At 34.1% G+C, this 16,743-nt stretch overlaps 1 protein-coding gene across 3 annotated transcripts in view; it reads left to right on the top strand.

Annotated features, from left to right (window-relative positions):
* The window catches only part of LOC105145075 (RNA-binding protein 38), a 33,520-nt gene that overhangs the window by 2,464 nt on the left and 14,313 nt on the right, over positions 1-16,743 (top strand). For 2 of the 3 annotated variants that reach the window (XM_011054413.2, XM_011054415.2), the window contains exons 2-4: positions 7,236-7,646; positions 9,013-9,139; positions 11,194-11,254. In XM_011054413.2, coding sequence (XP_011052715.1) covers positions 7,368-7,646; positions 9,013-9,139; positions 11,194-11,254 — 467 coding nt within the window. In that variant the 5' untranslated portion in view covers positions 7,236-7,367. Of the gene's footprint in view, positions 1-2,518; positions 2,906-7,235; positions 7,647-9,012; positions 9,140-11,193; positions 11,255-16,743 lie in introns of those variants that run through there. The other variant, XM_011054414.2, reaches the window with a different exon arrangement.

Here is a 16,743-nt window from a genome sequence, read left to right as displayed (position 1 = left end):
ATCGCGTGGCGCGCGAATTTGTGTGCGCAGGAAATTCTGTTTATCCGTCCGCGAAACTGCGCGGTGGCGCGTGGCCATCTTGCACGTTCGTAAAATGGTCTGCTTCTTCTCTCAGCTATCCCCTCTCAACCCCCGTTCAACGGCCCGATCGTCGCGACAAAGGGCGACCGGCACGTGTTCCCCGATGTTTATTAATAAACCCCGACGGTCGTGCCCGACAATTTTGCCGAGCCAGTACGTCTGGAAACGGACGCAGGTGATAGCGCTTCTGGCTGAAAAATTGCTTAGAGTGACACCCATGGTTACGAATAGCCTATCGTTCATAGTACACAGCTAATGAAAAAAACGTTTTGGATACACTGAAAAAAAATTTACTAAATCTTAATAGATACTTCTTTGAATAGTACTTGTAAGTAAACGTTTACTTACAATAAATAAATATCTATTCAATAAAAAAATGATAGTTCAATGATACAAGTTAATATATATTTTCGTTTAATAAATATATATTTATTCAAAACTATTTAAACAAATATTTATTATACAATAAACGATTTATTAAGACTGTATACGTGAATACACAACAAATAAGAGTTTAAATTCTGTAATTTAAAATAAATGTAATTTAAAATTTTTTGTATATTTAAAAATTAATTTTATCTTTTACTCAATACATATGATAATTAAAAATAAGTCAACCATGAAGATGCTCTGGAAGTAATTCGATCAGAGTCACATCTGACTGCTTTTCTTTTTCGTGGAAAGCGCGTGAAAGAAACTTCATAAGTTTGCATAAGAACGTGGAAGTTATTTACTCGCGAAAGTTTGCTGCGATTTTTCTGTTCGTCTTATCCTGAGAAGTAACAGGACTGGTCTAAGTCGAGTTATGTTAATGTTCGATGTTCTTTCGGAAGTTTACTAAGTTTTATGAATTTTATGAAAGGTCCTAAAAGTTGAATACAGAATCCATTGTCCATATAAAATGCCTGTATCTTTCTGCCTCTTTACCACATAATAACGAGAATCAAAGTAACATTAGTTAGTTACTTCAATTTTTATTTATTGTATTATATATATTATTTATTTTATTTTGAAGACGAAACTTCTAAAGACATCTATGAATGTTTGTAATTAAGCTGATTATAAAATAATAAAAAAGATTAATATAAAATACAATAAAAAATTTTACTAAATTTTAATAAATATTTGTGTGTGTGTGTGTATTTATCAAATAAATATTACTCATAAAAAAAGTGATACTTAAATTAATGGTTCTTGTATCAAATAAATGTACATTTACATTTAGTAAATATTTAGTTAAACTGTTGAAATAAATATTGATTAAAATTTAATAAATTTTTTCAGTAAACACATGTATACGTTTTATAAAATCAAGTCACAATAGATATAATATGATATCTATATATATTAATTTTATTATATTTATATTATAAAGAATGTTATAAAGGATGTGACATAACAATACAAATTTAAAGCGCCATATGAAGTTGTTAATCTCTCTAATAGCATAGAAAGAGAATTCTTTCTTTTTTCTGACAAACGTGATCGACAATATACTATTTTCTAGCCGATATCTCCGATATAAAAAAATATAAGCCATATAATTTTCACGCCATCGACGAACAAGTAGCGCATAACGCTTCTTCGGATCCCGCCCACGAATCGTCGCCGTATAAATTTTCAGCAGACGTACAACGTTTATTGTCAATCGTGCTTCAACAAGTGTTCCTGCATGAGATGCAAACAATTTGATAATGACGTTATCGCCTGCGTAGCGAAGCTCGCCATACAAACGTATAAACTTGTCGCGACAAGTTTTGCAGAAAGATGCGGACACATGCCAATTAGTATCTGAAAGAGAGAAATTGTTTCGAAATTTATTTGACAACTACACATATAGGATGTACACTTGTAAAGTCTGCGAAAGAAAAACCGGAATACATAAATTCGTTCTAAAATTGATTACGTTTATACAAATATGCGAAGCAGAGTAATTCAATATATAATTCTTCGTAAACAGTTATAACATTTAAACAATGAAAAGTTACGTTATATACTACTAATTATAAGTTTAAAGGCATCAGAATTCCCTTACGTTTAGACGTTTAGACGTTTTTCATTATCTGATTAACTTGTAATTTAAGACTTAATTTCACTTAACTTAATGATTAAAAATGATGTTTTTCTAGCATGATTAATCACTAAATTAGTAGTTTAATAACATTAGGGCCCAATTTTTTATTTTCTGGTTAACTGGTAGTAAGACTTAACCTGATGGTTTATCTAATGAGCTTCATCTATGATGATGTGGATGAAGTCCATTGGATATAAAACATCAAGTTAAGCTTAATCGCAACTGGACAATGAAAAATTGGACCCAGCAGTTGTTCACTACAAAACCATCAGTTTGATGATTAACCACACATAGAAGAATACAATTTTTACATTATCATCAGATTAAGCCTAAGTCAATCAGCAAATGGAAAAACTGAGTCTTAAGGTATCAGATTTGTTTTTTAGATTAATGCATTTTTCACTTGTACTTCTTTGCAATTAACTCGCGTATACCCGGCATCTTTTCGCGAAACTTGACGAAAACTAAACGCGCCACGCGTGTTTTTCGAAAGATTGGCCTTCTTTGTGACTTTGGCCGAGAGGATATTTTCGCGAGCGCTTTCATGAAACGCATGGCAATTGGCCAGTGCCGAACGACACGCCGTGCACGCTCGACACGACCAAAAGATGATGACGTCTCTACGTTATGCGTCGCGATGGGAACTTGTCGCCAAAGTGCGGCGCGTCCGAGAAGTACATTCTTCTCGTGCACCACAGGGTGTCCGCATAGTCCACGTGTGAGCTATTAAAAAGCAGTGTTTCTCAACGAGTAAGTATTCGTGAACGCTTTAAACATTCCGCGAAGTTTCACAAGCAAGGCACATCCTGCGAGCTTTAGGGTACTATTTCATTTGTGCTTTTTTTGTCATTGACAAACGTGTGTAGGACAGAGAAGTCCTCGGATCTCTCTGTCCTATAGCCAATCAACAGGCATGAAAAATTTGTCGTACGATAAAAATGCATAAATAAAATAGCGGCCTTATTCATGTTGATGGAAACAGATCCTATTGCGCGCGAACAGTGCAGTCTCGGAAGAACGTTCCACGAAACACGATCAGTGAATATAACTGGAAATTTGTCGAAATTCTCGTGTCTCGCTATCGTCAAGGATTTCTGTCGCGCATCGGGTGCTTCCGCCGGCCGGAATCAGCCGGCCGGGTACGGCTATTGTTTCTACCCTCCGTAAGCCGTGCCTCTTATTACCTAAAGGGTTGAAACTGCCTTTACTAACGCCAGTGGTAGTCGATGCACATTTTCACAATGTGACTCCGCAAAACTCGAAAATATGAAAATATGAAAAAATATTTTTTTCTCACGTTACTCTTGTTTCCAGTGAAAAGGATTTATTTGATAAATTGTGATCTGCAAGAATCATCCGTATCATCTTGTAATAATATAGAAATTGAATACGAGTACGTCATACATAAAGATTCACTTGACTTAATAACCCTAAATTATTCTTGAATTATTTGCTAAGAAAATGTTTCGAAAGAAAATTGCATGGTGTCAAGGAGAACATAATTTTACGCACGATCGCGTTCGAGATTTCGAAGTCACTTATGATTTTTTAAACGGAGTCCATTCTTGTTTGAAACGTCTTTCTAACAAGTGATAGTTAAAGAAGAAATTAAGATCGTTAACTTGAAAATTATACGATACATTATTTTATATATTATTTTAGACTTAGTTTGCCTAGATTTTATCGACACAGTCATTTTTTATGCTGTAATATATTTGCTTCATGGAAGTATTTCTCATCGTGATGAGAAATTAAATCGTAGCGCTAAGAAAAGCGATTTTTCGTGTAAACGTTTCGAATGAACTCAGCTAGGACGTCTAGGGTAGAGCAAAAGATGATGAAGGAGGAGAGGGCGGCGATGGCAATACAACAATATGATTATACGGCGTGCTGCACCGGTTTTTTGCAGCAGCTGCCGTCGTTTTGGGGGATCTCGACCGGGAACCGACGGTCGTTCTGTCGAAGTACCGGTAGAAAAGGGCAGAAGGAGGGATGGGCAAGGAGAACAGGCGGGGGCCTGTAGAAGGCCCCTCTGCCCTCGCCAAAGGGCCCGGCGCACACAATATGTTCGGGCAAGAAGAAGTGAGTGTGTTGAAAACACCGAGTGAGAGGAAAAGGAACGTGATGGGGGAAAAAGGGACCTTTCTTCCTCTTCTTCTATCGACGCTGAACGCGTTGCAGAAACTCGAAAGACGAGCCGCACGAAAAATGCCCTACTACCTGGTTCCCTCGACCGTTTCGTTCTCTACGTGAGGAGCAAAACTGGCTCTCTTTTCAGGTTTCTTTAGAGAAGAGTGCGAGAGAGAGAGAGAGAGAGAGACTTAGATGGAGGTCATGGTCCTTCCTCCTTGCCCTTGCTTCTCCGCTCATACAGCCCTCTTTATCGTTCAGGGTAAAGCCCTCTCGTTTCTCTTCACCGTCCTGTCGACCCGTCGGATTTTCCACGATGCAGGGGTTCAGTTTCTACGCAAAAGGGAGCTTTATCTGTTCCCTTTGTGTTCGAAGGAGTCATCGATTCGAACATGCTAGAGAGGGTAGACGAAAGTAAGTGACTACGTGTCAGACGAAGATAGAAGACGATTCGTTTTCGTGTAAACGAAAGCCCTTCGGTTTCTCCTCGCGTTCTTCGAACTGCAGGAAGTTGCGAGCGCAGATGGATACTGTGTTGCATCATTGCACTGTAAACGGAATTTTGAAATAATCGTTTGTGTGACGCTATATATTTTTTCGTTTATTGGATTGCTTAATTCCTCACGTCGGATTATTGTTATAAATATATATGATTCTACTGCTATAAATAAAATTGATAAAACCGGTTTTAATAATCTCAAAACAAGACAGTGACATTTTAATTCAAGCTGTGTATCGGTTATCGATTACTTTATATCGTTCGGATTTTTAAAAATGCCAAATTAATTGGAAATACATATTAACTTTTTAAATGTTAAATACACACAGTATCATAATTCTATTTTAAGTTTTAATAGTTTTATATATTGTTCGTTGCTTTATCGCTGACTGTACATCATGACATGATTTATTACGTAAAGTTATTTTAGACATATTATTCACGCGCACGCGATTTTATTTTTGCAAATCTTTTCAAGAAAAATTTTTTCGCGCGACTTAAAGGTTTCATTACGTAAGACAGACGAGTTTATAAAAGCAAAGTTTCTATCTTTTGATTAGACAAAAGAAATATATTTGATATATTACGCTGTAATTCTATAGAAAATGTACGTTGAAAAAATTGAATGCTTAAAGTTAATTAATTATATATATATAAATCGCTTATTAATTATCATATATTTAGTCTCTAAGCTAATTAGTGTAATTCTACGTTGCGGTAATTGCTTTTTAAGTTCTGCTTGGCGCCTAAGTAGCAGCAATATCTCTTTTTTGTATAAGAATTTCGCATCCATTTCACTCAATTATGATTCCCCTTTCACTGAAGCCAACGTGAGTGAGCAGCGTTTTATAAATCATCGAAATAAAATTCTTCACGAGAAAAGTGAATAGCGCTTCTTTTACCGTTGTTACAATTGTTCTATACATACTGACATATACGTATCAAAACATGTACATCATTATAGCGTACACGTTAAGTACGCATGTCGGATTAGTTGCATGCTTAAAACCTAATTGTCACGAAACTCGCACACATACATGCATCGAGTTTGCATGACGAAGTGCAACGGTTCTTTTACCCCTCATAGGGGTGAGAATTGTATCTTTTCAGAGTTTTTAAGCTGCACGCGTGCGGCCCCCTTAATTGGACGCGGGTGAATTAGACAGTAACGCGACACACAAATTAATCCTCCCGTAACAAACACACTACTCCGAGAGCACAATGACCAAGCATCATTAAAACGAATGAGAATGTCACTTATACTGATTTTAAAGAGGCTTTAACGCATTACATAATGCGTTATTCCGTTCAAAACATCCAATACTGGAAATTAAACATTTTAATAATTAAAGAGATTTAAAAAAAATAAAAGTCAATACAAGTGTGCAAAAATAATTAATTATTCTTATTTTATATATATATATATATATATATATATATATATATATAAATTGGTAGCTAAACGTTTCAATCTTTTTAGTCAACTTTTTTAGTCTTCCTCAGTACAAATACAAGATCAAAAAAGTGATCGAAACGTTTACTTATCAGTTAATGTATATGAAATTTTAAAAAACTATTATTTTGACGTACTTATGTCTGCATTGGCTCATTACGGCTTTTATTTTTTTTCTCTAATTTTTTATTAAATTCTGAGCCTTAATTAGTTCATTTTATTTTAATGAAATTTGTTCAATTAAGTTATTATAAATTTTCTCATTATTTTTTCTCAAAGCATAACAAATAATAAAGTATAAGTATCAATCTTTATAAAATGAGACATTCTGTTATATCTATTTTATACAAGAAATGAAAAAAAGTAAAATCGTTCTCGTGCAGTACTTAAATCTAGAATACTCTCTTTGAAGTGTAGAGACGAAAATACATAATATCGATTTCAGTCAAAATATTTTGTTCTCTTTAAAACGAGTTTCTACTACTACATAAAGGCTTCATGAAGTGATAAACATTTTAAAATTATAAAAAACTTATAAACATTAATTTGTTTTTAACAAAGAATAAGAGCTTTAGATTAATCCTTTTAATCAAATTAACCATGATTAAAATTTCTAAAATTATGCAAAATTGTATTATAAAAATATTTTTTAAATAAAATAAAATTTTACTATTTCTCTTTAAATTCTCAATATAAACCGTATCTATTGTATCATTAACTATTTTCTATATAAATTTTGTTCTAAATTTTATTAGGTGTTGGAATTAATTCGTAGCGTTTTTTAATGAAAGAATGTTATTTATTTCACATGAGCATTAAAAAATACATTAATGAAAGTACTTCCCATCACTTGTAAAACGCTACGAATTAATTCCAACACCTAATAATTTTACTCTTATTGAAGAATTTATGCTTAAAACAATCGATTTCGAGTTAATTATTAAAATCAAATTTATATCTTTTCCTTTTCTTTTAATATGGACTTTTTCTGCTTTCAGAATAGGGAGTATTCCGTGTCTAAATGCTGCACGGCTTGTGGCGTTATTAACGTTGACCGAGGTATCAAAGAACGTGTCAAGATTGAGCAAGTCGTTGTTCCGTCCGGCGGTGATCTCGCCAAAATTTGGAGGATGCTGATGCCGGGTGCCGCGGGTCTCGGTGTGGGCGCTGTGGGTGCTGTAGGTACTGTGAGTGCCCCAGCACCCGACGAATTGGTGCAAGGATTGGGGGCCCTTGCCGGTACTACACCACAGCAAAAGGACACTACATGGACAAAGCTGTTTGTCGGTGGCTTGCCCTATCACACTACCGATAAGAGTCTTAGGGAACATTTCAACGTTTACGGAGATATCGAGGAGGCGGTCGTCATTACGGACAGACAGACTGGCAAAAGCAGGGGCTATGGCTTCGTAAGTAATTACGTAATTAATATATTGCATTTTCGTATATTGCATATTCGATTTAATGTGATATTCGATATAAAAATCGAAGTATCATATAAATTTGATTTCCATTTCGCATTAACTGTTGTAGTTTTTCGAATTAAAAGCAAAAAGTGACTATTAGCCAGTCAATACGATTAATTATTATTCAAGTGGGTTAATTATGATAACTTTATACGAAATTATAATAAATGTTTAATCTATTTTTATATATGCACATAAACTTAGCTTTTCCGCATTAGATAAGCCTTACCTTTGCGCATCATCAACGTCGTATAAATTCTCGTATCTGTTTCTTTACAGCGCGATATATTGATAACATAGAAATAAATTTCATTGAACTTTCTTATTATATTGTGATCTGGACAAACTAACGTTGAGCTATGACTTTTTATTTTTATAGTCATTTTTTACTTTATTAATTGATTAAAAAATTCGAATTTATTAAATAAATGTGTAACGAAATATTAAATCATTTAAATATAACTAATTAAAAAAATATTTTATTTTTATAAATTTATTAAAAAATATTTTATCGACAGTAAGCTTCTTAAGTATTCAAAATATTTTCCACAGAAACAGAATAGATTTTTTTCTAATATTTTTTTCTAATAAGAAAGTGATGAAAAAAATCTTTTTATAATTTCTTAAAAAGAGTTTTTGATGCGCGAATATATTTTTATTAGAGCTTTGGAATATAATATCGTTAATATCGTTAATATCGTAGCAATGCTTTCAACTTATCCAAAAAGATGGTATTTATTTCCATGTTTTAAATCAAATTAGAATAAATATATAGTAAAAAATCCTAAGATCCAGGTTCTAAGTTTTGTTAAAATTCCTATTCATCTCTTCATTTACGAGACTTAATGTTATATAATACTTTGCTACCTGCTGCTTTCCCGTATTTCTAAGTAATTTTTATCTAACTTTAATCTCTCTCCAATGTCCATTTCTCTAATTTAGATTAACTTTACTTGGTTTTATTTTTTTCTGATTCTAAGAAAAAACGTTATAGTTCTTAGAATCAGAAAAAAAAAATCAAACCAAGTAAAGATACTAAATAAACTAAATAAAAGACATAAAGTTAAATCGAAATTAAAGTTAATCTATATTGGCAGAAATGGACGTAGAGGGAAATTAGAAGTTCCGTATATTAAGTGAGAATAAAAATAGTTGTTTTGCTTTTCAAGATATTTGCTGAATAGAAAATAAAAGTTTTAAGTAGTGATATCATCTATTCGAATATAATGATTTGTAGAGTACGTAGAAAATACATATTCAGGTATCGATATTTTCGATTAATCGAAGAATAAATATAATCTATGCGTAGGTAATTATGGGAGACAGACCAGCGGCAGAAAGGGCATGCAAAGATCCCAATCCCATTATTGATGGTCGCAAAGCAAACGTCAATTTAGCCATTCTCGGAGCTAAGCCCAGAGGTAACTTGCAAACGAGTAAGTACATTTTATTTACAAGACTAGGTAGCATTTGCCAATTGAATTTAGTATTTTTGATATTTGCGTATTACAGTCACGAGTTTTAATACTCTATTAATACATTGCCAGATATCTAAAACTTCGTTCGTTGTAATAATACGTGACGTGCATTTTGGACATGTAGGATAAGAATTCTGTCATCATTTAATAATTATCGGTAATATCATGTATAACATAAGTCAAAGGAGACATTTAATTAACGTGATTTATTTTCAACGTTAATTATGATAAATATAGATTGTGTAATATTTAAAATGAAAATGATTTGGCATGCTTCGAAGTTTTATCTAACAGATAATCTTGAGACAAACAACAATTATACAAGTAAACTATACTATATAACTATGAAACAAAAAGAACGAATGACGAGCAGCCAAATAGTGAAGTGTCCCCTGAATCACTCTCTCTCGAACTCTCTTGGTGGCTTTGAGCCAGCATGGCTTCGAGGCCTGAGTCTAAATTTGCGTTAACCCGAGTGCCGGTCTTGTCTGGCTTTCTTTTTTTCTGATACAAGAATTATCTCTAGTTTAACGCTGAGTGAGAAACTCGTTTTAAAGTCAAGTTTTAGCTGCCAATGCACATTATTACATTTGCAATTTACTTTCAATACTGCAAATTACTTTCTACATTTATATTCATTTCTATATTTTTCATTCCATTTTTAGAATTTCAATATAGCTGAAAGAATTCTGGTTCTTTCATGAAAAGAAATTTCTGATACAAATTCGATAAAAATTCTGATCATTATTACTTAATAAAACAAGAACAAAGAATAGCTATTTTTAATTTCTTATAGATGAAAATTTTTTAAATTTTTCAATTACTTTTAAAATTTAGGTATTCTACACATCTTCTGTTTTAATTTTTTTTTTTATAATTGCCAAAACTGTTTGATATATAAAATTTTAAAACGAGAAGAGGACGAAACTTTATCAATTATATTGAATTTCTAAAAATATATCAACAGCTTCAGAAAAGTTATATTGTGTTAACAACAAGGAAGAACGGAACATTCTTGATAGGTCATCGTGATATATTCGATTGCATGGCCATTTCAAGTTTATTACATGCACTCTCAGATAGCAAGCATGCCATTGAACCATCAGTACGTAGGTTCGTGCGCATGTTTTACGTACACTTATATGTTTGCTTTTATACTATTTATTTCTACTGATATTATTTCTACTGACGGTAGTAACATAGGACACAACAATTATTAAATAATTATTAATAGAAGTTTTCGGTTATAGAAAATAATGAAAAAAAATATACAAATGTCTGCGAACTGATGTTGAATTTTTATAATCGGACGATTTGTTCAGTCATCAACACAAAGAACATAGATTTCTAATTCATAATAAATCATGCGAATTTACGTTTGCTCGATTATTCCTCTAAAAGATATCACGTCCGTTATTTTTGTAATAATAATTTCATATTATATATATTGATCCGACAAGACTAAAGGAACATTAGCTCTATATTGATTATATCAATGAATGAAACATGACTTTACTGGAAGATATGACACAGATTTCTAACTAAAAATATGAATTATTTTTACTATTCTTTCCATGAACTTTGTGTGAAATAAAATTCTAGAACATATGAATTATGCTTAAATGTAATATCAATAAAAACAATTTTTTATATTTTGTTTCAAAATCTAATGGCTAAAAAAATAGAGAATGCTCTTAAACCATTATACATTTTTAATTGATAAATTCTCTAATTAATTTTGATTATCTTTTAAAAAGAATGTTGAGATATATCTCTATAAAATTGAAATGATAATTATTACATTAATTTATTATCTATTTCTACATTTAATAGCAAAGTTATATTATTTTAAGAAAAATTTCGCGTTTCAGACAAGATACAAAAAAGGAATTGTTAAATTTTTTGACACTTAGCAAGAGAATATTTAAATATATTAAGTATTTCAAGTACATTAATAAAGAAGTCTAAAATTAATAATAACTGAGATTCATCAATTATATTTGTGATTCTAGCATTCCCGTTCACTGCAGGCATCCGGGCTGGCTACCCAGCAGTACTTCCCGGACAATACGGGTGAGTCTACATTTATGTGCTTTGTCGAGGAATATTAAGAACGTATATGTCGTATAACTGTAGCTAGATCAAAAATAGCCTAAGTCAGTCATAAATCCTCGTAATTGTTCATAGTCGATGGCTATCAAATTTATTCGCTGCAAGTCAATGAAATCGTTTTCGCGCGTAATTTTTCGCTTTCTCGAGCGCTCGTTCAGTTATCAAATAGACCAGTCAAATTGCAAAACAATTGATCATTTTCGCAGCCATTATTTAAATTTGCTAATCGCTATAAATGGGAAATAAAATGGAGCATTTTTTTGTGTTTTATGATGGGAATAGTTTTTGAAATCCATTCTTGCAGCGAGCACACGAGTTATTTAATTTTACGCAAGAATTTCTCGGGAATATCGGAGATGGGACGGCAATTAATAGTCGGTAATGCAACGTTTAAGAGCCAAGAAGGCACTCGCTTAACGGGATCGCATGGTCGACTAATTTTACGAGCTTTTTTTTTAAAGACACCATATATATGACGTTTCAGCATCCTGACGCGCGCGCGTAAGGAGACGGGCAGAGAGTTCTCTTTCCGAGATCCTTGAGACGGCCAAGGGCCATTCTAAGGACCCCATATTAACGCGAAAGAGAGACAAAGACACGAAAAAAGAAAGAGAAAAAAGGGCAAACGTATTAGCGATCGGTGAAAGAGAGAGAGAAAGAGAGAAAGAGAGAGAGAGAGAAAGGGAATGAGAGAGAGCGGCACACGCACACGTATCAAAAATCTACACGTATGAGTACCTACGAATTTCTTTCCATGAAGTACATAGTGAAGATCTTCCGGGGATCGGCCTGTTCTTCTTCTCCTAACGTACTTTTTTGACTGTGTTTTTTTTCTTGTTTCTTTCTTAGTGAAACTGACGTGAAGTGATGATAATGATTGCGGTTGCTGAGAGATTTGCGATTGTTTGTTATTTTTGGTGTTAGTTTTTTTTAATATTATATCTTTACACTCTTCACACTCTTTTTCTTAATAAACATAGTATTAATAATGATAATCGTAGCAATAATAATCGCAGTACAGATACCTCTTCGGTTCGACATTACTGCTCGTATAAAATAAAATCGAAATGTTCTAGTCTGTTATTTAGACTGGTGGGCGAATTTTATCTTTATTGTAAACAGAAACAGAAAAAGAATACAAGGGATAACGCTCGGGGGAGGATCAGCCTAAAAAAATATTCTCAGAATATATCTAAAATAATTCAAGAAATCATTTTAAAGTCTTTAAAAATTTTGAAACATCGAGAGAAACTGCAAGTTTTTTATAATAAATTTTTCTCTTTTATGCATTAGAAAAAAATAAGTCTTACAATAAAAAAAAAATGATATTATGTTCAATTTATATTGAACAGTACATTGGTTAGTAAAAAATAAAAATAAAATCTATTTCGGCGTAACTTTCTCGGTGAATTAATTTTTTATCATTGAAATTAATAAGTTCAACAATTAGAAATTAACGAGAATATATTATTATTCGTTTATTCTTACCGATGAGCGATTCTTTTCTTATGCAATCTTTTAAATATAATCTTTTTTCTTCACTTTAGTACTTTTATTTTCATAATAATATTTTATGGCAATTCGTTTTTTTATTTTTATTCTCATGTGTATATTACATTTCATTTATTATATTTAATATGATTACTCTCTTGGTTTGCCTATGGTGGCGGGAATATTAAACGAAACGAGGTTATAAAACATCTTCCAATTTTAGATACTTCGAATTTTCGCAATGTTTCCTTTCGCGTTGAGTCATTTATTTTTTTAGTCGAAACGAACGAGGTATTATAAAACACTTTAACGAATCTTTGTAGCTAAACTGATTCCTATAAATGTATTTCATCAATCCGGCTGCATTGTTTCCTTTTTAGAATTAAAGAACCATGACATGAAATATGAATGTGAATGGCATAAAGAGCCGTATAAATTATAAAATAGAAGGTTTCTTCGTTAAATTAACGCAAGCCAAGGAAGAAGCGTATCTGATCCGCCAACGAACCGTCCAGCCATTGCTTATAAATATTTAGTCTTTCGGCGTACATAGACCATGCAGACTTCTCGTGCCTCGTCCGCTCGCTTAAAACGCTTTTCGTGAAGAACGCGAGAACGAGAAATGGATAGATGGAAGCCGAGTGCAGCCGAGAGCCGAATGATGAAGAGACGTTAGAATTCGGTTGAATAAAGAGAAACGCAGCCGCGATTTTGCGAAGACTCTACGAGATTCTCTTCTTCTGGGCTCTCCGCCGGAAATCGACCGGCACCGAGACACGAACGACGTTTTAATTTTTGATCGCGCGACGATCGATTCTATCGCGGTTCACCTCGTTTGGCCCGACGGATTCTTCAATGCCGCACGAAAATTTCATCGAAATGTGGAGAACGTAAAAAATATACTCGATTGTAACAATTGAGATGGTCTCTCAAAGAAATTCCGCTTATAACAACTCGCTGTCCCTTCATTCTAATTCTATTTGTGATATAAATGAACAAAAATTCAACTGGGCAATATCATGTCGCGACGTATGGTCGAAAAATTCGCACATACTCGAAATAGACGAGAAGATCGATTCAACGAAATTATTTTTGTTAAGCTAACACATCAATTTAAAGTTCGGGATAGAGACGACGCGAGATAGATATATTCCTCCTTGGAATGCGATAAGGTGGTTCGAAGTGTCTTTCACGAAATATATGGATGCCCATCGAAACTGTATAGGATCCGCTAACCACTATAATATTAATAACCTTGTGTGTGTGGTGAAGGCTTACACTACACTTGGTGTCGCTATTGGTGTTGTATTTTTTGGTGTTGTACGTGGGTGGTTTTTGGACTTTCAAATAACACGGTATATATATATATATATATATATATATATATATATATATATATATATATATATATTTATAGTTTTATGAGCGAAATGGAATATGGCGTCGAAAATCTTTTTTTTTTTACTCCGTGTTAATTATCGGATATTTATCGTTTGTATCAATGATAGGCAACAATAACTCCCCAAAATTATCAATTTTTTATTTTCGCAATTACAAGAAAAAGTGAATATTTCAGCAGAAATGCTCGTAATTTGACTCCTTATTGACTCCTTTTCGTGATAATTTTTTTTCACGGAGTAACTTCTGAAACTCCCTTTTTTATCGCGTCTTAATAAAAGATCGCGGAGGGGTCTTGACTTTCCTCATCTCGCGAAGAAACGTGTCGCAATCACATGAAAGAAACGTGAATATACAGAAGGGGGTTCGTTTTTTGTGCGATCCAGTGAAGCCCCATGCAAAGGCCAATCGACTCTCGCGTAGTAGAAATTATGGATTCGAATTATTAGATTCTCTAACAAAGTCAATTAGTTTCATTTCATTTAAAAGCGCGTCGCATTTATAACGTAAAACAATTAAAATTGCATAAATGCATACAATACATTACAATAAAATAAAATAAAAATTATATTTTTGGACGGATTTAAAAATAGCTCTTTATCATTAAATTGAAATTATCTTTATCGACGAAATCTTATTGACGTCACGTTTGCGTGCAATAATAAATACAATGCAACGCAACTCTGTGGTTCGCTAACAATGGCGAAATTTTTCGTCACGGGAGAACATTCGCGAACTGTATCGCCCGAAAATTCGCATTTAGCACGTCGACACGCGTTATTGGCAAAAACGTCGTTGTCGGCGTCACGCATAGGCGTAGATGCATGGTTCGCTTCGCGTCGCGCGTCCTCAAATTAGCGAAATGTAGGTGGAAACGTGAAATTCAACACCAGTCCGGACGTCGTGGCAGACGTCAGAGACGGTTCCGTCCAACGGTGCTGGTAAATTTGTGTCGTAAGCGAATGCCGCCGACGACGACGACGACGACGACAACGACGACGACGACGCCGAAGAGCGACGACGCCGAACGTCTCGACCGGCCATCTTGCAGCCGTGCTGGCGACGGTCCAGTCTTTATTTAGCACCACCTGTCCCTCATGTCAGCTTCTCTTTAACTGTAAGCTGCCATCGCTCGAAGGCCCTATCGAGAAGATTCTAACGCGATTTAAGGCCGTCCTTACGAAGACGATATATCGAGCCGTGTTAAAAAATCTACGCTTATTTATGCTCCCGCACATTCACTTCCGCTCACGCTGCTACCCATTCGTTACACATAAACCGAAAATCAAGTCTGAATTAAGAGAGGTGACTCAACTCTTTGGCTGGGATGAAATACTTCCTACTTCGATTTTTCTTTTTCGCGAGAATATCGATAAATTTTAAACTTTGCTCAAAACTTTCTTTTTCAAACTGAATAATTATCTCTTTAAAAAACGCTATTTGAGATACACTTACGTATGCATTTATCGACTGTTACGCTACTTCTCTCTAATTTGACCTATATACATTCAACGATATCTATACATCAAAGCAAGAAAAAAAAATGAAATGCTTCATATGTCACCGTGTTGCTAGCCACGTAACTTTTATTATATACAATGCTGTCTTAGGAAAAAGTGTACTTTTTCTGACTCATTCGTAAAAGCGTTGACTCACGTTCTTTGAAACAGTCGATTCTAACGTCGCAGTACCACTTCGGTATTTCATTTCCGTCTCACGCGTCGTTGGCGGGAATAAGATCTACGTTCATTTCTTTCGGAAAGATGAAACGATGCAGGGTGTTAAAGGTCCATTTCTATTTTCATTACCGCGACTCCTATCCACCTGTCGTCGTCGCTCTTCTGACGCAAGCCGTAACATCGCACTACGAGACAGCAGCGAACGTTCTGTATCGCATTTACATAAATACATTGAGGCCGCATTTAAATTTGCATCTCGAAATTTTGGAACGGCGCGATTCCGGATGATCTCTCGAAATTTTAGAGCTGTCACTTCGAAACAGATATAAATTATATTTTCGAATGACGCGGTTAGGAAATAAATTTTCTTCGTCTAATGATGTCTGATATCTGTCGTCTCTATCTCGCTGTATACGAGTGTAACACAGTAAAAGTACATAGTATATTTTCATCGAATTTAACTTCGCACGCAATTTAACTTCGAAGAATCTGTCCGATTCAGTTGGCTATTTAATTCGCACTATTTAACGTGCACTTTTTCTATTTTGAAAAAAAGTCAATGATCGGTTTATAATACTAGCAATAGCATAAACCTTACAATTATCGCGTGTTACTTTATCAGTCGTGCGTGTAATTCTAAATCGGACATTTTCCTGTTTTCACCAAGTAGAATAAAGAATCTTCCTTCTTCGCGAGCATGTGTATCTCATTTCTTAATTCGTACGTATACCGAATCGTATTTTTGGCGGATCTGCCGACGCGTTACCGAGAACAATTAAGTCGTCGTGGCACCACCCTTTCGCAGTCACCATTGGTCCGGTCTGCTTTCCAAGGATTGGCAGATCATCCCATTGGATTATCCACGGCGCCGGCGCCCACACA

Source organism: Acromyrmex echinatior, chromosome 16, assembly GCF_024713525.1.
Source record: "Acromyrmex echinatior isolate Ae372 chromosome 16, ASM2471352v2, whole genome shotgun sequence".
NCBI lineage: Eukaryota > Metazoa > Arthropoda > Insecta > Hymenoptera > Formicidae > Acromyrmex > Acromyrmex echinatior.
Note: the sequence above shows the minus strand (reverse complement) of the source record. Positions and strands in the feature narration are given on the sequence as shown.